The sequence below is a fragment of the Gouania willdenowi genome, chromosome 6, assembly GCF_900634775.1.
Source record: "Gouania willdenowi chromosome 6, fGouWil2.1, whole genome shotgun sequence".
NCBI classification, from domain to species: domain Eukaryota; kingdom Metazoa; phylum Chordata; class Actinopteri; order Blenniiformes; family Gobiesocidae; genus Gouania; species Gouania willdenowi.
Genome location: NC_041049.1, coordinates 28,487,553 through 28,511,292, shown reverse-complemented (window position 1 = coordinate 28,511,292; position 23,740 = coordinate 28,487,553). Strand labels below are relative to the sequence as shown.

The 23,740-nt window shown below is 39.5% G+C and overlaps 2 protein-coding genes across 7 annotated transcripts in view; one reads left to right on the top strand and one right to left on the bottom strand.

The window, feature by feature from the left end:
• Positions 1–18,288, bottom strand: part of tln2b (talin 2b) — a 141,398-nt gene extending 123,110 nt beyond the window's left edge. For 5 of the 6 annotated variants that reach the window (XM_028448860.1, XM_028448862.1, XM_028448863.1 and 2 more), the window contains exon 1: positions 17,941–18,261. The gene's annotated coding sequence lies outside the window, so the exon portion shown is untranslated. Of the gene's footprint in view, positions 1–17,940 lie in introns of all 6 variants that reach the window. The other variant, XM_028448861.1, reaches the window with a different exon arrangement.
• A 3,416-nt stretch (positions 18,289–21,704) lies between these two features.
• c2cd4a (C2 calcium dependent domain containing 4A) lies at positions 21,705–23,245 on the top strand. Its single transcript, XM_028450533.1, has 2 exons — positions 21,705–21,810; positions 21,886–23,245. Exon 2 carries the CDS (start codon positions 21,911–21,913, stop codon positions 23,243–23,245), a length of 1,335 nt encoding a protein of 444 aa, XP_028306334.1. The 5' UTR covers positions 21,705–21,810; positions 21,886–21,910.
• Positions 23,246–23,740: the final 495 nt, after the last annotated feature.

Here is a 23,740-nt window from a genome sequence, read left to right as displayed (position 1 = left end):
ATTAAATAACAGCATCAATAATGCCTCGTGTGGCGGCACTACATTTGATTTCAGATGATGAAAAGGACAGTGAGCAAGGATAATGAATGGGACAAAGCAGAAACCAGGAATAGAAATCCAAGAAGAACTGAAAAAGTAATGAGTCCAGCTCAGTAATACATTACTTTTTCACTTATTTCAATCAATTTGCCCTCAAAAGAAAACCAGGTGTCATTGATGATGCCAGGGTGACCTTTGACCTCAGGAGTGACATACACACACACACTCACAGACACACACACACCTTGCTGCGCTATACGAGACATGCAGCGGCCCCAAAGCTTAGGCTCGCTCCGAGGTGCAGCATGTCCACTGTGAGCAGGAAGCTAACGTCCTTTAGAAACTGAAGAGTCGACAGAAGGAGACAAACAGCTGCCACAAAGGGATCTGAACAGATGGTGATAGTGGAAAGACATTTAAAACCGACACACACCTTTGTTTCGTGCATCCTAATATATTTATACCATTTTAATTCATAGTGTGACCCATTTATTGCTCATATTTTCTATATATTCGAGATGGGCAACATTTAACATATGACAGTCAAAACCAAGAGTCACATTATCAACATTTGTCTTTCAAAATTTCCCAAATTACATTTTAGGGTTTACCCATTTGTTTAGATGATTTTACTGACTATTAAACCTCCTGAAATCGTACCAAATTTTGAGCTACATTGCCAGACCCTCACCTACCCTTTAAAGGTAAAAATCCCATGGAAATCTGTAATGTGGTCCAAAAACATTATTTGTGAAACCACAAACTGGCAAGTCACCCTCAAAGTACTCCATGATGTCCCACGCAACCGTGTGATTGTAGAAGCTTCTGCTGTGACGTAAATTGATCACCAGTGCGCAATATTTTTTAATGAGAATAAGGGCAGAATTGCACATATTCATTCGTTTGTTACATTTTCTAGATAATCAGCCAGCTGTTTTCTGTTGCAATATTGTCCTAAAACATGCATGCATGGCATTTCTGTGTCACGATTTTAAATGAAAAGAGAGAGAGGAAAAAAGAAACGGGTCAGGTTGATTTTTACATTTCAGAATGTGAATTCATTTTTTTCCATCCATTTAACATGATCACGCTAAATCAGAACAAATAGTTCTTGTATATTGAAGTATATATTTATTATTGTTGTGTATTTTTGCTTTCATTTTGTCATTCCTCCCATCCAGCTTTTACTGTGAAAACAAGTGTTGCATTTGGCCTGGATTATGGATTTTAATTGTCAACATTTTTTTAAGAATAATTGTCTGTTCCTCCATGCTTCGTAACGTAGGCTTCTCTGTGTTTGTGATTGGTCACAGATTCATCACAATTGGTTTGGATGCTGTAAACAACACCACTTTTATGTGAGAGCACATGCAACCAGGTTGGAATCACCTGGTTTAAGTTAATGTGTTAATAACCTGCTTAGTAGTACAGCTGCTCTAGAATTGAGAATTTTCAGTCCAGCTTCGTAGAACAGGCTATGAATTACAACAAAAACCCACAAAATGACATCAAAAAATGGGGTGCAGCAACATGCCCAGAAAATTACCTCTATTCTTGGGCATGTCATTTTCCAAGAGAACTGACTGGTCATGAGGCGGTGCTTTTATACTCATTCAGATCTTATCAATGACACAACCCACTCCTAGGTTAGCCGTTCAGCTTAAGTTACCATAACACCATGGTGATGGACCTTGATGAGACGTATTGTAGTAAGGCACACATGGAAAAAATCCTGGAAATTAGTGTGAAAAGAGGAAATCCAGCTTTTGTTGTACAGGCCCACTCAGGTCAACAGTTTATTAGCAAAAAAAATAAGATATAAGATGTACTGTATGTGACAAGAAAATATTTATCAAATTTTAATGACTCACCCAATAATTGAATTGGCATCTTTTTATATCATCTAACTAAGTTAAAGTGTGTGCTGGCTTTTTAAAGTCCCATTAGTGAAGAACAGTCCCCTGATAACAAGCATATACTTTCATTAGCAAAGCCTGATTTGTATTCTATTAATAATAAGAGTTATCTTATAGTAACTGATACAGAGCAGGTTTGTACTGAGCATCTGAATGATTAGCATTGATTATATATCTGTAGCATCTCTAAAGTATGAATTAATTCAATTTTCATTGACCAGTTTCATTGGGTATCTGAATATTTAACATGACGAAGGCTCTGTGGTTACTGTGGCTGACACAGCAAACCTCACTTTGACTGCATTTTCTCTCCACTAGAGCTGACTGACTACTAATCAGTTATTAGGTTTATTTTCCCATTAGATTATTGAATATTGAGTGAGTAAAATATGCACATTTACATGTGATTAGCAGAACTGTGTGATAAAAACCTTCCTAGAGTTAATTTTCACTACAATACGACCAATAAGAGGATCAGTTTTCACCTTCAGGCCGAGGTCCAACAGGTTAGTCATTAAGGTTTGTGTGTGTATTTAATGCTCGATTTGGATCAAATCCTCTTTATTGGCTAATTGGTGATTATTTTTGTACATGTCGTATTAAACCACATAGCACAACAGCTAAGCCTGTGTAAATGACCTGTGAGCTCAGAGGAATGTGTGTAGCAAGATATTAGCATTATTGGCATTAGCATTTATTTTGTAGCTGAAAATTGTTAGGTCAACATAATATCTCACATTTCCATCATATTTTCCACTGTAAAATGGTTCGTCTAGTGTCTAGCTTTAGCAAGTGTGACGTCAAATCTCTTGCAACATCTGGCGTGATCTGAGCGCGTGCTTGTTTCAGTGCATTTCTGCTGTATATAAATAAGAAATTGATGACAATAGTTAAAGGTGGGTTCTAAAATCTTGCTCAGAAGTAGAAACTTATTGTTATTCTGGGTGAAATGGTCCTTCCATTATGAGAGTAGCCAAAACATTATTTATTCAGAAAATGCAACAAAAATAATCAGATCCCCGAAGCAGCTGGAATCCTGTCAACCAATTGCTGCCATTCGATAAGAATTAGGGATGCACTGAATATTCGGTAACCGCATATATTCGGCTGAATATTGCAAAAAAGCCACATTCAGCCTTCGGTTTAGTGAGTTAAAAGCAAGGCCGAATAGTAGCCTATGACGCAATGAAACAACGTGCAGTGATGCGGTGTCCGACGCACATTTCTTAGTGCCCGTTTAACTTTGCTGTGCCTGCAAAAATCCATCTGTTTTTCATGTAGCGCAGCGGCGCTTCGTGAGAACATGATCAGTTTTAATCTCACCTGCTTAGTGTTCCAACTGTTGTGTCTGGCTTACTACGAATAACTCAGTCCGTGTTGTCCTTTAGTTTTTTTTATTCCACCCTTTTGTCCATGCCTCACAGCTACACATTCACAGTCAGCAAGCTACCTCAAGTACAAACGTTTCAGTGGGAACTTCCGGTTTACTAAATAAAAGTCCATTGGAGCAACGTTATTAGAATGTTACATTCAAACAACATCTAATCAGACCTACAGAAGAACCATGGGACAAGTTGTTCTGCTGTTGTGGACGAGACCACCGATGCCAGGGATTGTAGAGTCTGAAACATCGTAGTTTAATGAAAACTTCAGATACTGTAAAACATTCTGGCCCCTAGTGGTGAAATACCTGATGCTTCCTTGTGTCCATTTAGTTTTGTTTAATCATTAAGGTCTGGAATTATGTCATCAGGATCATTTAAATTAGGATCATTTAAATTACGTTAATTTAAACTAAGTTGATCAAAACTTCATCAATAAACCTGTTTAGATTCAGTAAACCATTGATCCCTGAGAGAAAATCAGGTGACATTAATGCTGTTCTCATACATCTTTATATAACATAAATAATTAAAAAGGAGCAGTCAGAATAATCCATGTCACTACAACTTATATCTACTTTTTAATTGAATCTTACTTTATTTTTGACATACATTTTTGTTTAATTATGGGGGGGGGGGTTATTAGTGTTTATTTTGTGCCTTCACAGGAGTTAAAAACTAATATTTTCTTTAAAAAAAAAGATAAATATTTCTAAAAAAAAAAAAAACCCCAAAAAAAACAGAATTTAAAAATTAAAGTGGAAAACACGGAATTTGGGAAAAAATGAAAAAAAAAATTGGAATTTGGAAAAAATAAAACAGATTTTATAGGGCCCTAGGTTTACAATATTAGCCTACCTACCCTCCTCCTGCGTGCACACGCGTCATGTGACACCGTTCCCAGAAATATGGAGCACTACTGAGGATCTGAAAATGATGCAGAGGTTTCTGTTTTTCTGTTGGACAACACATTATTTGTTCTGGTTTGGGGGGATTTTTTATGTTTGTATCTAATGTGTGTTCAAAGTTGGCTTTGAAAAGGGCCTTAATGGGTGCATACAGGAGGGGAAAGGGGTGGAGCTTAGAGGAGGCCTTGCTAGTTTCAATCATGCTAGTTTTCTATAACATTGTGGACTTCACCTTTACCTCCATTAACCATATTAAGCATGTCTGGAATGATTTCAGGAAGTTTAATAGCCTGTAATGACATCTGATGAGGAAAGACAAGGAAATGTAAATAAAAGATCAATGTGTAAACTGATGCAGCGATGACAGGGAAATGGGTAAAGTCTGAAATTGAAACTCGGGAGCTCGGCCAGTGCCTTCCATTGATGTAACCTGACAATCTCACTGTCCTAAACACAAGGTCACTGCAGTGCTGAGCATCTGAACACACAAGGCCACAGCAACACAATCACAACACTGCATGTCTTACAGCTGTCAAGTTCACCTCCGCTCGGCTAATAAGAAATCATTGTGGAGAGTGTGTCCAACAGCCCAGAGCTGCAGAGAGAAGTGAGGTGCTGACACCTCACAGTCCTGAGGGAGAGAGACACAGGAACGATTGGTCAGTGCAATCTTTGCAGGCTGCAGACGATAGCGCTACTTTCACTGCTTCACTTCCACAGGGACTCCTTCCTCCAAACAGCTGACAGCTGCTAGAAACACACACACGACCACGTGCACACACACACACACAGAACAGCCCAAAATGAACCCAGCCACCACACCTGAATGCATCCCTCATTTCTGCAACAACATCAAAGACAGTAAAAGCCTTCTGCTTTTCAGTGTGTGTTCTTCATGAACACAACACACAGGTCTGAAGTGTCGCTGATAATAGCTCATGTGGAATTGTTGGGTTTTTTCTTAATTTTAGATTTTGTGACGAGGACTATGAGATGACTCACTGCTGTAATTTACACTATATAAATAGCCAATCAAATCTGTGCATCTTTTTTGGCAGGAGGTTGGATCTATCTGTGACACAGTGCTGATGAGGATCGATGCCTGTTGTCACTGACCTTTGGCTCCACCCTGAGACCTTTCCTGCCGCTCATTGTTCCCACAGGGGGAGAAGCATTCAAGCCCAATAGGATTTATTTGGCATTAAAAGTCTTTTTTGGCTTTTGGTAAAAGCTGTGCATTATCCAATCTGTAGAGGCAGTCTGAAGGATCAAACAGGAACCAGAGTTCACTGCTTGAGGCAAAGGGGCCTTAGTTCAGCTATATATCACATGATCTGCTCCACAGAGGTCACATGATCTTTAAATCAGTTTGCACAGAGCACTGTGCAACAAATGGTTACAGAGGTTTCTTAGTGTATCTATTCCTGAGCAGAGTCAAACAACAACAAGCAAACAACCCTCATAATAAACCACGTCAGGATCTTGTTTCCGGAAATGCAACGTAAAACTTAGAAGAAGAACCCAAAGTGAATAGACACAAGCAAATCTCAGCAAAAAGAGCTTTAAAAAAGAAAAGGCGGCAATGTGATGGACCGGAAATTAGCTGGGTAGACAAGGGCAATACGGTCTGTCAATTCTACAGCGGTCCTACGGTGTTTGTGCACGCGCAGTGAGAGAGTTTGAGGTAAGCCGGTCTGTGGTACTGCTTCAACAGTGCGATACCCGAGGGGCAACAAGGATTTCAAACAGATTTACGATTCCTGAACGGGAGCTGGTCGAAAGGTGTTAATCGCTTCTTGTGATCCCATCTATACAATACGATGTATACCACACCATGTATACTATACGATGTATACTACACGATGTATACTACACCATGTATACTATACGATGTATACTACACCATGTGTACTACACAATGCAAGACATGAATGAGACGAAACTCAGCCCAATACAAAAAATAGACGCACCAGTAAAAAATCAGCTCAAAACAGGCCAAAAATTGCAGTGTATGCCCACCTTAAGGGATTATAACCCATTCAGAAACACGTCCCATAATAATTTTTACATTTTAAAGTTTCTATCACCATATATATCATTACCGTGAGGGATTCAATATATACAGCAGAATTTTAGGTCATATTGTCCAGCCCTAATTATAAATGAGAAAGTATGAGTGGCAGTCAAACCCCTCTGCTGCTTTACTCTTGCATCTAGTTGGACTCGCTGATGAATGCCAAAGGCTGCAAAACTGCCACTGCTGTGACCCACACCGTGTCTCCATCTTCTGACCTACTTCTCCTGTGTGCAAACACATCACAAGCACAGACACACAAGCTGAAGCCACATGTACAAGGAGTGCTTGGTATGCATCAAATTAGCTGTAAGGGCGGATTTAGAAAATCGATTTCTCCATTTACTAAATTAATGCATCGGTTTCCCACAGACTTCTTCATTGGCATCCTTACATTGGCATGGAAACTACAAAATATGTCAACAATTAATAAGAAATATGTGCAGATTTGAGCTATGTTTCTTTAATAAACATTAAAGAAGGGACAGAGTTGATGGGTGAATACAAACATTGATGCACATTAGTGGCAGTTTCACTTAATGTCTCCACAACTGCTGAAGAAAGGTGTAAAATTACTTGACACATACTGTGAGACTAAAAACAAAGTTGAACTTCTGCTGGTTGATCTGCAGAGGCAATCATCAAAAAGACAGCAGCAGAACCCATGGGGAGCACTCCCAAACACAAAGGCTAGGTCACAGCTACGGCGTGGCCTGTGTTTTACTTTCCACCTCCTACACACTCAAGCATGAAATATGGTTAACTTTTGCTCTCTCCAGTGATTCTGAAAACCCTTCGTTCCCACCCAGCTGAACATTTCCTGGGGAATTCCAACCAGGAATGTGTTCCTGGTGATGATGCAACTCCAACAGCTGAGAGGAAAATTACTCCGTAGTGAAGGAGGAGGAAACACTGCACAACAGGCTTTGTCTTCACTCATTACTGACTATCTGTCTAGTGGTAATACAGACATGGTGACTTTGATCAGCTGTATCTAATAAGAGGGCCACATAAGGATAATTAACATCAGCATTTAATCTAACCAATCTGAACACTGTCATTTATTTACAGATTTTGGCTGTTGTTTTGTGTGTTTTTTTTGTTGTTTTATCAAATTTTCTCTCATTTTGGGCTCTGTACTACAAAACTGGATTTCCTCTTATCGCGGTAACTTCCAGGATTTATTCTGTGAGTGCTGTACTACGACGCTGGTTAACTTCTTACTGAGGTAAATCACCATGGTAACTCAGGATGAACTAATCTCGTTGGAAGCAGGTTATGTTCTAGATAACATCTAAGCGAGTTTAATGGCACCGCATCCTGACCAATCAGTTCTCTTGGAAAATGAACTGCCCATTCTTAGAAGATTCTGATTTGTGTAGTGATATGACAGCTGTGCTTAGGAAAGAAAGAAAATGTATGCATATATGCAATTCTTTCATTTACCTAATGACATCCTATATAAGATATAGATCTTCATCTGATGGACTGTGCATTTACGTTGCAAATGTAACCCTAACCCATACCACAGACTGTGCACTGCACTGAGGTCTTTATCCACAGGTAGATGAACCAATCCAGCACATCATTGTTTGTACTGATTCACACTTGTCTTGTAAATATAAAATAAACCTGTAAAAATAAACCTTTTTTCAACCTTGTGTTTTAGACTGTGCATTTTGTATTTGAGACTGTGCTTATTTACTTTTATTTCATCTTGTCGTATTGTGTTATTTTATATATTTCATATTTCTTATATATTTAGTTGTCTTTTTGCACTGAATGGCCTGCACCTTACCTTTCGTTGTACTTGTTGCAATGACAGTAAAGCGAATCTGAATATGCTTATAGTGTTTTAAATTCCCACGTGGAATGAGCCGTAAAACAAGACCCTAAATTCATTCATTCATCGGTACTTCTATGTACACTGTTGGTGATGCTGAGAACCAAATACTGTAACATATTTGTGGTTTTCCCTGTCAACTGACCATACATTCAATCAAAGAGGGGTTTTATGTGAGCATAGGTAAGATAATATAGACTGTAAAGTACAAATAATAGCCACCTTATGACGAAGTCTTACTGAGCTCTATACTGAATGCAGCATCAGAGCCACAGTCCTCCCAAAATGAGGCAGATATGTGAATAGAAACACGTCTGCACTGTAGTAAAGTAAAACTACCAAAGTGTCAGAGAGTCTTTATATGGTCCGATTAATTAATACTGTATAATCTCACGAATTTACACATAAACAGTTCCTTCTTGTTTTTGTTGCAGCAACCGTGTGGTTTTTGGTTTGAATTATGGATTTTAATTCTTCATATTTTTTGAAGAATTACTCCTCAATTGTGACCTGGCTTAAATGAGTAAGTGTTTGATTAGGTCAGGGGTCTGCAACCTTTACTCTCAAAGCAGCCATTTTGTCTCATCTCACCTGGATTAAAGTCCTCTGTCCCCACACAATAAAAATCTTTGTTTTTTTCCAGAATAGTGTTTTTGTTGGTTTAATTATCTTACCAGGGATTTAAAACTTAAGGTTAGCCACAGGTGCAGGAAAGTTGATGGTCTGTAGATGTTGCAGGAGGTGAAGTAGGAAGGTGTTGAATCATTGCACAACATGATTCATTTTAGGTTAACAAACTGTTATATCTTGATTTTATTTGTCATTAATCATTAATAGCCTTTGTAAAAAAAAAAAAAAAAAAAAAAAGCTATTTCTTTCAATAGTTTTTTTAAAGCTATAGGGAGCCATTGCATAAGCCTCGAAGAGCCACATTAGGCTCCAGAGCCGCAGGTTGCAGACCCCTGGGTTAGCTGAAGCCTGCTAAGTGTGAATGATCATGGTACCATGATCAGTATCACTAATAATATTTGGCGCTTGGTGAAGGTTGGCACTCTGAGTCCTCTAGTCTTTTAGTGCATTTTCCTCACGTTCAGAGAATTAATTCCAGCACAGAATAATTGCAATTCATGGGAGCACATGTTGCACTAAATAAACTGAACTGAGCCATATGATCGCTGAATGTAAGTGTGAACTAAAGTCGATGTAGCACAAAAACTCCTAAGTGAGTCCAATAATAGAGAATCACTAAGTTAATTGCAGGCAATTGCCACTTTAGTGGTTGTTACAAAGTGAGAAACGCACCATTTAATAAGTGCTGAGGTTTAATGAAAGCAATCGATTTAGATTAGATATAGAACAGGATGGATGGATTTGTTTTGTTAGCTTAGTAAATTGGGCATAAAAGCACTGATTTTCCCTGATCAATCTATTTATATTCCCTCAAAATTGTAAAATAATCATAATGGAGACTAGGTCTGGGCTTTATATGAATATTTATATTGTATGCAATACAGAAAATGGTAATATCACCGATGACAATAGATTCTTATTTTAAAGCTTATTTTGCATTAAAATACGAGTTTTAGGTGTTACTGCTTTTACTACTCTTCTCCCATAGACATACAAAGGTATCAAAATGGTCCTAAAATGGATGCCATCTTACCGAGGGGTTACACACTTCTGTCCATGTAAATCATTATCTCCATCCCCCATGGCCCAAAAGTGCATTTTTGGTTTTCAGCCAAAAGACCTTTTTCACCTAAACAACCTGGCCGAAACCGGATGTTGTGATGATGGAAGCAAACACCACGCTTTATAGAAAAGGAACAACATGTCAGCGGTGTGGACGTATTACAGAAGCACTAAAGCACTTCTAGCTAGTCGTAGCCCTCTGCGTCAACATTGGTCACCAACGCAGCCTGACACACGCCTCCAGAAGATCCTGACTACTCATCAGAAGCATAGATTATACTTGGGTTTAGAGTCTGTCAGCACACGTTTCACTAAGATCTTTTAGATTCTCTGTACTTCATCGCGACTGCACTTGATCCGTGTTGCGGATAACCCGCCTGGAGAGGAAGATCCGTGCAGAGCAGAAGGAGATCAGAGCGCTGACAGTGAAAGACTTCCATATAATGAAGCAGAGAAACTGCTCGTCATCTGAAACTTAAATACACACTGCAGCCTTTTTGACCTAGAGTTGACCCGTATGAGTTATTTTAAATGATTCCTAAGGCCAATATACAGCGCTTCACAGTATCAATGCTCCGAGCGGCGCTTCCCTCTTGAAATACCGCTCATGTAAGTTTGGAGAGATGGACCGTCTTTGGCCAGGTCATGTGACCTGGAGAACGTATCACTTTACGGCAGTCACGTGACCACAGGCTCTGATATACTAATTGGGCTAAGGCTTTTTCTAGTATTTTTCTGTCTGTTCGACTCCTGGTCATGGCCGAGACAAGCGAAATGTTTAAAACTACTTCTGAGGAGGCAAAAAAGACTCCGCCGAGACCCGGCCCCCTCCGCCGTCACCCATCCGCCCCGACCACGGCCGTTGCGCCGACCCCGGCGAAGGAGGCCGACGACAGCGGCGAGGCCAGGTAGTGGGGGGGAGCGCCACTGACGCGGCGAGGCGGGCCGAGTGCCGGGTCTCCGAAGGCAAAGAGGGGAGGGCGGCGGCGGCAGCTTAGCCCTTAGAGCCAATCCTTATCCTAAAGTTACAGGTCAACTACTGTCTGCATACACAATCAAAAGACAAGGGAGGCTGGCCCTTGATGTGAAAGTTAAAGGTCTAGCGCCCCTAGTGGCCAAAAGTTACAAAGTGTGTCTTTAAATACGCTTTTCGTGTTTTTACGAGAGAACATATTTCATTTGACCGTCTTTCAGCAGTCAGTTATAGGTCTGTACGCTATCATTTAAAGTACACATGACAGTTCAAGTTAAACATTTTGTTTAGTTTTTTTCATCATAGTGTGCATTGTTGGAATGTCAGTGCCAGAGATATTTTCATGTTTTTTTAATTAATTTATTTTTTGAAGTATAAATATTAATTTATGCAGTTGCACTGCCTTGATTAAGTGAGGTTAGCACACAGAGTGATAAATGCAATAACTGGCGTCATAATTTCTTTCAGTGTTTCGGTTTTCAGCCTTGATTTCCTCATTTTCAGTTTCGGCCAAGTACTTTCATTTCGGTGCATCTCTGTATATTTATTATGCATATTTTATTTGCTAGCAAATGTAACAAATAATAGTAACCAATGAGTTTGAAGACAAATTGGTGAAACAATGAAATGATCAAGGCAGGACACTGGTAGTTACTCATAACAGCTAACAGCTTACGGCAAACTAGAGATCTATTAAAGAGCTTGTAAAACCTACCTTGTTCACGAACGGCTTTAAAAGACTACAGATGAAGTCATACACTGTATGTGTGTGTGATGGATGTGTTTATCTGCACTCCCTTGCAGGCTTTACTCAAGTAAAGCATGTGTAGTTTGAAAAGAGTCATAGAGTGAGAATATGATTCAACCTTTTAATCAAAGATTCCCTTTATAGCCGACCCTGAGTGGCTGGAAAAGGTGGAATGTTTTGAAGAGTTTCTCAGCCGTCAAAGGATTGGTTAGTAGCTCCCTTCAGCAGAACGGCACATGCAGCAGATAGTGTGGCGAGCAGATAAATCACACAAAAATGAAAAAGCGTAAAAGGTTGTGTATAAGAGATTTAAGTTAGACTTGGTAGAACTGCTCATCCCAGGCTGGCTTTATCTGGTATACTACATGTAATTGTCCTAAAACACATTTCCTTCACTTATCCAAGAGAAATGTGCTTATGAGGGTCAAAACTCTATGAGTGTGGGAATGCAGGCAGACCTTACGATACTATTTTATCAATGCACTACAATGTTGTTCTACATTATAGAATACACACCTTCTCAGTGTCGAAAATTAGGATATTATTGGTTACAAACTTAGGGCCTCTAATTTTCCGTAATTGCGGAAAACAGATGAAAAACACTGAATTCACATTGTGAAATGGAACAATTTGGGACATCATCACACATTTACATGCTATTTTTCACCAGAAAACTGAGGATTCAATGTCTAGAAAATGTGACAACGGACACATGCAATTATGTCAATAGACCTGTTCTGAATCTAGTGCTACATGTTATGGTTCCAGTAGTGATCATGTTATCCTGTGACTGAATATGAAGGCAGAGCTTTATCTGAAATGTGTTTTTATGAAAAGAGTTTCAAAAGAAAAGCCTGTAAAGTCATCTGGAGAGAGAGAGATGATCAATGGAAACAAAACATTAAAGTGTAAAATGAAGCAGAAATGGGTAAACCCTAAAATGGAATTAGGGAAGTTTTGTAATAGAAAATCTGAGGCCTTACATACTGTATATGTTATTTACATGTGGAAGTGCAAAATAGGGCAGAACAGGACACCGGTCCATCACAAGAACTAAGACACACATTCAAACACTTCGGCTCAAATAGGTAACATGCTTTTGGACAGACAACGTTAGTAAAGCCATGGAAACCCTCCCAGCTCCACCATGACAGCTAACACCAGGACCTTCTAACAATCAACCCAGAACAAGTCAACTCAATCACTAATGCTGCGTTCACACCGGATGCGTCACGAAATGTCTGTACGTCTAGATTACATACAAAGTCAAAGCGCGCTCCCAATTTTACGCATATCCGAACATCCGCACAGAGTTGAAAATATTGAACTCCTGCGACTGTTTTGCATGACGAAAGTCAATCGGAGTCTTTGTTGATGATGACGTCAGGACATCATCACGGACACCGGTCTATTCACCCATTCAACCATGGAGTAGAAGCTGTGTGTGACCACCTGGAGCTGCATGCCACAGCCTTCATAACCAGGATCGGACTAGGAAGGATTTGGTGTAGAGGAGAATCAGCGAGGAGATGGTAGTAGCAGGTAAAAGTTCTCTCTGTAGCACTGAGCTAGGATAGCATTAGCCGCTAATCACACCAGCTTTTTTCACTGGTGGTTTATGTTTATGAGAGGAGAAAAAGGAGCAGAGCTCCTCGCTTCAGCAGGTAGTGAAACTCACAGAGTTGGATGTGTCGCTGGTGGGCGGGGCTTTGCTTCAGACATGCATATAAGGCAAATGGGGACATTTTACCTCGCGGTACGTTTTGTACGGCAGATGCGTCTGGTGCCGCAGAAGACGCATTCGGTGTGAACGCAACATAATGGTCCACACCAGGGTTAGGGTCAAATACTATGTTTAATTACTATTACGTCTTCAATTATCCATGTTCACTTACGATTACGCTGACCAGCACTTTTTCTGTTACAGTTACATATATTATTTTCCCCCTGAAAGTCAATTATAATTACATTTTAATTACTAAGGATCAATTACACTCAATTACAATTACTGAGCCTTTAATAAATAAGCCCATAAAACTTGTTCTTCCTCTAGTGTTAGCATCTCTTATAACAGATCAGTCTGACCCATGACTTAAATCAGCTGTAAAATACACTAAAAAATATTATCGATCATCAAACTGTTCTCATCTCTTGGTTACCTTGTTAGGCTTCCTAATCAATGAAAATATTGGTAATAATATTTTTGGCGTGGGCACCTGAGCCTTTTTTCTGTCAGTATACCCATAGTTTTAAATTATTTTTAAATGGTAAAAAAAAATTTCCTTAAAAGAACTGACAGGAAAACTTGATCTGAAACACATTTGAATAATTATTAACTATGTATGTGTAAGACAGAGAACTGTAACATGGTTCTACAGGTTTGCATTTAAAGGGGCAGTATTGTGAAAAGTTCACTTTATATTGTTTTTGCTACAGTGATATACAGTACATTCCTTTAGCCAAAGTTGAAAAGGTTCTGTTTCCTCCCTCCCTTGTTGTTCCACATTTTGTAAAAAGTCAGGTCCAAAGGGCAATTTGGATTTTTCAAGTCATGTGACTTCACATAGTGGAAACTCCTCCTCCTGACAATCCTGGCTCCTCCTACCCTATATAAGAATGTGAGCTCCTCCCTCTCAACCTACCTCATATAGAATATACATTGTACTTTATTGACTTATATGTAAAGCTACATATATGACATATATGCATTTAACCCCTCCCTCAGGAGCAGTGGGCAGCCACGGAGTAGCACCCAGGGAGCAGTTACAATCAGTTCCATTCTTAGTATCCGTTATATGGCTTTGCTTTGCCATAGAGATGATCTGACGTGTTTGTGAGCCAATGTGACGCAGCAGTTGGACAAAACAGTGGATTATCGTCTTAAATGGACTATTCCTGTAATCAGTCGTGGTGAGGAGGAGAAGAAAGCAACGAAGTAGCTCTGGTGAGTGTTTGAAACAGGTGACTGACTCCGCTGCTGATGTGATAAACACACACCATGGAGCAGCTTTTGTTGGACTCACAATCACAATAACCGCTTAAATAGCCATGTGTTTTACTGTAATGTGCAATTTTTTGGCTGAAAACAATAACAAGAGTGTGTGGATAGCAAAAGAAAATCGCTTTGGTGATCACTGATCTCCCTCTCAGAGCAAGGCATGAAGTCTGCGTCCTTAGACACGCCCACTCATGCATATGCATGAAAGCACAAAAACAGCCTGTTTTTAGAAGTGTCATTAAACTGACTTTTCAGAGGCTAAAACTCCAGAAAACAGGAGAGTTTGGGAAAATAAACCTCAAATACTATGTTTTGGGGGTTCTTAGAACAAATGGAGATGGGTGAAAAATAAATAATACTGGACCTTTAATTAAAATGTAAATGACCAATTTTATAGAATTCCCATGCCAATTACAATTACAAAGTCAATTACCTGAACCTGTAATTATGATTACAACAGAAGCACATTTTTAAAATTACAATTAGTTATATTTACATCATAATTGTAATTATTAATAATTACACAATTACAATTATAACTAACCCCAACCCTAGCAAGACAAGGCAAATTTATTTGTATAGCACATTTCATACACAAGGCAACTCAAAGTGCTTTACATGATCAAAAAGTGCAAGAAAAAAACATTAAACAGCTTAAAATCTATAAGAACATTAAACTTTTTTTTAATTCATCAGTAAAACTATTTTAAATCATCAACGCACACATTACATCAACATGACCAAAAATCTCTCTCTCAATCATACGCAGTAGAAAAAAACAGAGCCTTTACCTTTGATTTAAAAATGTTCACATTAGATGCTGACTTCAGCTCTGCTGCAGTTTGTTCCACTTATTTGCAGCATAACAACTAAAAGCAGCATCCCCATGTTTACTGTGAGCTCTGGGCTCCACTATCTGACCTGTGTCCATAGATCTGAGAGACCTGCTGGGTTCATACCTGACAAACATGTCACTGATGTATTCTGGACCAAACCCATTCACACATTTATACACCAGCAGCAGAACTTTAAAGTTTATTCTGAGGCTGACTGGGAGCCAGTGTAAAGACTTTAAAACTGGACTAATGTGTTATGACCTCTTTGACCCTGGTCAACACTCCTTATCTTTGATGAAACCAGGGTTGCATCCAAAGAGAATAAAATATCATGTTATGATATAAACAGAGGTGTAAAGAGTACCGACATATCCTACTAAAGTAGAAGTACTGTTACTTGAAATTGTACTCAAGTACAAGTACAAATAAGTCATACATAAAATACACAAGTAGAAGTAAAAAGTACCTCAATTAAATAGTACTCAGAGTAAAAGTTACTAGTTACTTTCACGCCCCATGTTTACCGTTTGTAATAAATGTTGCCACGGTTCCCATACATACAGTAAACATCTCATGTATAAACTTAAAAAGGAAAAGACCAAATCTTTCACAATTGGAACTTAATTTATTTTCCACCAAGACGTCTGTATAAAACAAAAGGTTTGTCAAAATGTACCATTCTTTTTTTAATGAAATAACACCAATGAATTCTATCTAAAATAAAATAAAAATATTCAGGATCAAAGGGTGCTTTCACACCAGCACTATCTGGTTCACTTAAAGTGGACTCAAGTTCTGCGCACCTGCAAATTTGGTGCGTTTGGGCTGGTGTGAAAGTGGACCAACTTGATGTGGTTCGAATAAAAGAACCGTATTAAGACCATCTCCAGAAGTCAGTCTGGGTACGGTTCCAAGCGGTGTTCAGTATGGCTCACGTGTGGTGAAAACGCTGACCGGCTTCGGTTCGGCCCAGCGCTGTTATGTAGCAGCCTTTTTGGTCTACGGAGGCCTCCGTAGCACACCCCGCGGTGCATTTTGGGAAGCGTTAACTTCAATTTTTCACACGAGTTTGGTTTGGAGCTAACTAGAGATGAATCGAGGACAAAAGTGGTCGAAAGACGAGGTACAGTGCCTCACAGAAATATGGGCAGATGAGCACATTAATGCTCAACTGTCAAGCCCCCACAAAAACACTCAAATATTTGCAATTTTCATACTTCTTTCATAGTAGTTGGTTTCTTTCCAAAAACACTTGTGTGAATGAAAACCAAACTAATTGAGAATCACAACTATTGGGCCCAATCGAACCAGTCTACTGGACTAACAGGTGTGAAAGTACCCTAAGTACAGCTAAATGTATGAACTCTAAAACTAGGGCTGAACGATGAATTGCATTTGCAATATTATCTTTTTTTCTCGTCCTGTCTTGTACTGTCCTGTTAAGTTCAGAGAGCGTTTAAGAAGTGCAGTCCACATGTTGACGTGTTTCATAAAGAGTGAAGTTAGTTAGATATGTTGAAGAGGTAAAGCCACAGATTTCTTTGCATTATGGTTGTAATCTGTGCTTTAAAATGTATTTTATATTTATTTAAAGTGTAAATAAATCTGAAATTGTTTATTATGAAACAGATTGATACATGACAAGAAGCCCTTGAAAAAATAATCGCATATTAAATTGCAATCGCAATATTGAGGAGAAAAATCGCAATTCAATTATTTTCCAAATCGTTCAGCCCTATCTAAAACTGAGAAAATACCCTCCATTCAATGCTGTTTTAGCACCCTGCATTACGTTTAATCTGATTGGTCGGCTTTGATGTGACGCATTTAATTGTTGTCTGGTCATTTCAATTTTGTACTTTCACAATGTCCGTTGATCATTTTAAAACAAAGAATAATTTACTCAGTAACGGTTGGGTGTAGAAATGTAACTAATTACTTCTTTTAAAATATACTTAAGTACAAGCAAAATTACTGATTTAGAAATGTATCATGAAGTACAAGTACCCATAAAAGAAACTCAAGTACAGTAACGTGAGTATTTGTAATCCATTACTTTCACCTCTGGATATAAAATCATCAGCTGTGTTTAATTAATGATCTTGCTGGATCAGCGTGCGTGTGTGTGTGTGTGTGTGTGTGTGTGTGTGTGTGTGTGTGTGTGTGTGTGTGTGTGTGTGTGTGTGTGTGTGTGTGTGTGTGTGTGTGTGTGTGTGTCCTTCACTCAGAGGACATCCAGCCTCCCTCATGGTTAATTAGACACACGTGCAGCCTGACTTTGACAAACAGGTGATCAAACATTTTCCTCCTGACATGCACTGAACCACCAAGCCCACATGTCCCAGACCAGCAGCTCCAGTCCGCTGCTCACACCACATCCAGGTCAGAGCCAACTTCCAGGAGCAGAGCAGAGCAGAGCGCTGAGGATGCTGCAGCTCTGCTCCATTGCTCTCTCCTGTTTCACCCCAATGTTCCACATGCAGCAGCCTTATCTCTGTCCAAGTAGGTCAGCGCGCTCATGGTGATCTTACCTCTATCTGATCAGTCGCACGCGCTCATTGGAGGGGCTGGTGCACACCTGACAGTCGGTGATGGAGTAGATGGACTGATGTCAGACAAACGAAGGCGGCGTGGATAACCACATCCCTCTGACGTTAGCGTGGAAAGGTCGTCCGCGTTCACATGTAGTGAGCGTCGCTGGCACGCGCTCCACGCAAAAAGGGAGAAGAAGAACGAGCACAATCCTACCTGACGTGTCCGCTGCTTAACGCATGTAGGCGAGGCGACACACGCGCGCACGGCAGTGGTCAGCTCAGCCTGAAGCCCGGATCCTGCACGGCATCAGGAATCAAGCCCCTCCTCGTTCATCACACGCACCGTGCACACAGCGCGCACAGCGTCACCCCCACACCACACACCCCCCCCAGCATTGCCCGTGCTGATCGTAGCCTACATTTCATAAATCCACATCTGCATCCTCTGTGCGTTACTGAATGATTCATGCATGCACGCGCACCAACAAAAAAAAAAAAAAGCTTGAATGAGCGCATACTCTTATTTTGAAAAGGCTTTGAATTTGTGCAGTGAAGTGTCTTTGCCAAAAGTGTGTCAGTGTTTGATCCCACACATTCTCCCATTACAGATTAACACACACACACACACACACACACACATACACATACACACACAATGACAGAAATGCACAAAAAGACAACAAAATACACTGAAATGACTCTAAAAACACACGAAATGTCAGAAATTACACAAAATGACATCACAAAATATCTCCAAAAATACACAAAACCATTTGTTCTTCCCTGTTTTAATGCCCAGATTGGTATTTATGTTGATTCTAAATGCTGATATAAATGTTGATAATGTGACTCCTAGATCAGATAATCCTTTTCGTGGCCCTGTACTGTTCCCATCTCTGCTCTACACACTGTTAGATGTTTACCGACACAATCTCAGTTATTATAATATACCGTTGTTTTTGGGCACCTTGTGCAAATATAGTGACAATAACTGAACGTTCTCACACATCTCAGTAGACTTACTTTATTATTTTAGGTCTATACCGTCCCCTAGAGGACGTCCTTGGAAGCAGCATTAGTGGGTTGTATCTGAATAGTGAGTTGACAAACTGGAGATGTTTGTTGCCATAAACAACACATTAGAATAGTCCTTATAACTGATTGCTGAACCTGCTAATTTGATTTTAATCCTTCTATCATTTTGCTTTCTTAATACACTTTCACCCTCCAACTCTCAACCTTTGGACCTTCCTTTGTTTTTATTTGTATATAATTTTATTATTTTGTAAGCATGGTATCTATTCAAAACTGTGTTAAAACTGTGTTACTATAAGATTGCTCAATTTTATATTTTATTTTGAAACATACAAAGGAGGAGACAATAACAGTACAACACAGCGATGAGTTACTCATAATGATATTAAAGAAAGTAAAAGCAATTGGTAGTTTGCTTTTAGAGGAAGAAAAGAAAGATAAATAAATAAAAAAAAATAGGTAAGGAAGATTATATATATATATATATACACACACATTAAAAAAAAAAAAAAAAAAAAAAAAAAAAAAAAAAAAAAAAAAAAAAAAATAATAATAATAATAATAATAAGAGTCCTATTTAATTTTATGTTGGATTTCAGACATGGGCAACTGTCAGCTTGGGGGCCACATGCGACCCTCAGACTGATTTTGTGCAGCCTCAAAAACTCAAAATAACAACCAATTCACACAAAATGACAGAAAATGCTCAGTTTGATCTAAATGAATGAATAAATAAATGAATGAATGTTGATAATGTGAGCCTCAGATCAGATACAATTAATGAGTGGTCCCTCTGTGATAAAAGTTACCCATTTCTGTTGTACATGGAAATTGGAATGTCTCCATTTCTGTCTTTGTTTTTGTCATGCAACTTTTATTTAGAATAATCGTTTGGGTTTTTTTTTCTTTTCTTTTTGCCAGTTCAAATAAGGGTTTACACAAAAATAAACAATGTAAAACCAAACAAAATAGGTAGGAAATGCACTTGGAAACAACAGTAGCTGTTCAGATATACACTATCATACAATGTAGTGATCGTATGGATGTGAAGATCATAGATCAGCTTTCCTATCACCATAATTCATCATTCCTCGTTCAATCGCCTCAATAACTGCTGACATTGGATGATCAGATTGATGACATCAGGGTTGGAGAGGTACACTTTAAAAACACGTGACAACATATGAAAGAAAACATTTCTCAGAACAATACAGTTTAGGACAGCTTCTTCGTATGTGACATCACACTGTTGTCACATGGCTTTTAATTGCCTGGTAGCTAAGGTAGGGCACTTGAACCTTGTCCTGCATCAACCGGAGCCTTATTTATACATTTTTGGGTAGTTGTGAGTATTAATAATAATAATTTTTAAAAGCGCCTTTCAAAACAAACCCAAGGACACTGTACAATGGAGTGATTAAAACAATAAAAACAGGTGCAACGGAATAAAACAGAGGATGGCACTGAGATGGTGAGTGTGTGGCGAGGTGGTGTAGGACTGTCTGAACAGGTGAGTTTTGGATTTGAAGAGTGGCAGAGAGTCTATGGTATGGAGGTCAGGGAGGAGAGAGTTCCAGAGCTGGGGAGCATAGCGGCTGAATGCTCTGTGCTCCATGGTGATGAGTTTGACTGGTGGGACAGAGAGCTGGAGAGTAAAAACTCTTTGGCAAACTTCTAGGACAGTTATGGGGAACTGGCAGCCCAGGGGCCACATGTGGCCCTCAGTCTGATTTTGTGCAGCCCCTAAAGTAAACATAAAATTTGACTTCAAAAACACAAATATACAAAATTATTTAAAAAAAAAAAAAAAAAAGACACAACAGGATTTCCAAAACACACAAGACGAATCCAAAAACACAAAATGAAAACAAAAATGCAAAAAATTACTCCAAAAAAGACAACAACAACAAGAAGCAGACACAAAATGAGAAACAAAATACACAAAATGACAGAAATTATACAAATGACTCCAAAAACACGCAAAATAACAAGAAATAATTCAAATTTAATCCTAAAACAAGGACAACAGATGCACACAAAATGCAAAATTACTTAAAAAACACACAGTAACCCTTTGTTCTTTCCAGTATGACTGCTCTGAATTGCTGACATGAATGTTGATATTGTGACCCTCAGATCAGGTACAATCACATTTTTGTGGCCCTGCTGTGTTGAAAGTAGAATATCTCTGTTCTAGTCTGTCTGTCTGTCTGTCTGTCTGTCTGTCTTTCAAAGTTTGATTTTCAATACGTTGGCATAATTTACCACCACAAGAGGGAGCACTGTCATTATGTTAAACAAATGATGTCTGAAAAATGTTTGATCTTACAAAATCATTTTGATAGGTCAGAAACCTGATTATCAAAAAGACAATATGGATCCACATTAACAGTTAAGATGAGAAACCATCTTTATCACAGATTTTCCACAATTCACATAAAACCCAAAATGATGACTAAAGTGGGAAAGTTATTTGGTGGGTGAACAGGATGAAAAGTAAACACTATGGAAAACTGAATAAGCTTTCTTCTACAGAAAACTGTCAAACAATGAGGGAAAGACATCAGATTAGAAAAAGTCATTAAAAGTCATCCTTTTCTTGTTGAGTCCTGTTGAGCTTTGAATATTTCCATGGGAACCAACAACACAGCCGAGAGGGCGGATCCTGTTCAGGCTGCAGGAGGCATGCTGGACCTTTCAGCGTCCAGCTTTATTTCCCTTGCTCCGTCCGTCACAAACACACTGGTTTGCTGATCTTCTCGCCTCACAGCTTCTCAGGATCCCATTTCCTTCCATGAAGTACATTCAGTCTGGGACTGTTCAAAAATAAAGGTAAGGGAAAAAATTAAGGTTTTTGAAATATTATTTCTGACTATGTTTAACATCACAAATTCCTTCCTATTCTAGTCTTTCTGTGGCTGCCAGTGGACACATGTGGGTGGTGGAGAAGATCCGTGTGTCTGTGGAGAGATCTAGTCTGCCTATTCCATCAACTGAGCTCACATTTAAAATCTGTAACATCATGTTAGGAGAAAAAAACAATCCTAAACGGATTTCCCTCTGCCACAACATTATCACACCTGACAACATCCCAGAGTTCTGCATCCCCCCAACCATCATCTCCCCGCAGAACACGGAGCAGAGCAGAACCACCCGGCCTTCAAAGAACTCAGCCGTTGGGAATCCTGAAGCAGAGACCACCATACCTGAGCAACTGAACCCTCACATCATTCAGGTGGAAAGTGTGGATGAGAGCCCCTATGATGGCTTCAGTGATGAGGAGATGACGAACGCCGACCCTCAGAGCCAAGCGGCCTTATCCCTCCCACATCTGGCCAAGACTCAGACGAGCTACGGCTTCTGCACTTTACTGGAGAGCCCACACACCAGGAGAAAGGAGTCCATTTTCCATGCGGACCCTGGCTCTCCTCCATTGTTGCTGCCCAGGAGTAGATCCAGTTTGTGCTCCAGAGTCTCCCCCTCTCCCTCACCCTGCCCTTCTCCCTCCTCAATCAGCCTAAATAGTCTGACAACCAGGCTTTCCCCGAGGGGCTACACCCCAAACTGGCAAAGCACTGTTGACAGTGATACCACCTCCTCCACTGAGTCCTCTCCTTTCAGCTCCCCCCTGCTGAGCAGGTGCCCTGCCAAGTCTTCCCTCTTTAAAGCACTGAGCCATGAACTTCTCCTCTCAAGGAAACTGAGAAAGGCCATGGTGTCCAGGAACAATTCCCTATCCACAGATGAAGGCAGCTCCACGGACAACAGCCCACACGTCATGAGGAGGGCATCCGAAGGTTTACTCAATGGTCTGCCCAACAGCTACAGCCTGGCACCACCCACCATCTTCCCCATGGACCTAACTCTGCACAGAAACAGGCTCATGAAGGAAAAAAAAGTGTCCATAGGCAAAGATGGCAGTCTGAGGCTCTCAGCAGAGTACTGTTTGGAGAACCAGAGACTCCGGCTTCGACTCATCAGCGCTGAAGGGCTTTATCCACTTTCGGTGGACCCCAAAATGATCAACTGCAGTATCAGCCTCTGTCTCATCCCAGGAAAGGTTCAGAAGCAACGCAGCACCGTCATCCGTAAGAGCCGCAATCCCATCTTCAATGAGGATTTCTTCTTCGATGGGATCTCTGAAGAAGACCTCAATCAACGTTCGCTTCGCTTTAAAGTAGTAAACAAAATGTCCACGCTGAAAAGAGACTACCTGCTGGGTGATTGTGATGTGCCTCTTTCCAGCATCGTAACACCACAGACCTAAGGAGAGGAATGTTCAAAATTATTTATTCTCTTTTGACTTTTGTATTGTAACATTTTTCTATTGATTAAATATGAAAAAGCCAAAGATTGTTTTCTTTTATTGCATTAAGAAAGCAACATTCATCTTTTAATAAATATGGACTCAAGGCTTGTTCAAGTAAAAGTGTATTTATTTAAAAGGGAAAAAAGCAGCTGTTATATTATATATAGATTTCTCTTTATATTCACATGTTATAATGTTCATTATTGATTTTAGATGTTGTTACATTTTGAAGCACCAATACCAATATCATTATTTTTTGTGGGAAAAAAGTTGCTGGTTAAAAATAATGTAAAATTAGAAACAGAATATACAATAATCAGTAATATAGCTATTTTAGTTTGAGACAACTAAATCCAAATTTATTGCAGTTTGTGGTTGAGACTATATATATCCACACTAAGTGATTCGCTACATCCTCCTACTTTTTAACACTAAAGATCCCACTTCAAAGAC

Coding starts and splice junctions, on each gene's coding strand:
- c2cd4a (XM_028450533.1), top strand. CDS start 21,911: ATGTGGGTGGTGGAGAAGATCCGTGTGTCTGTGGAGAGATCTAGTCTG.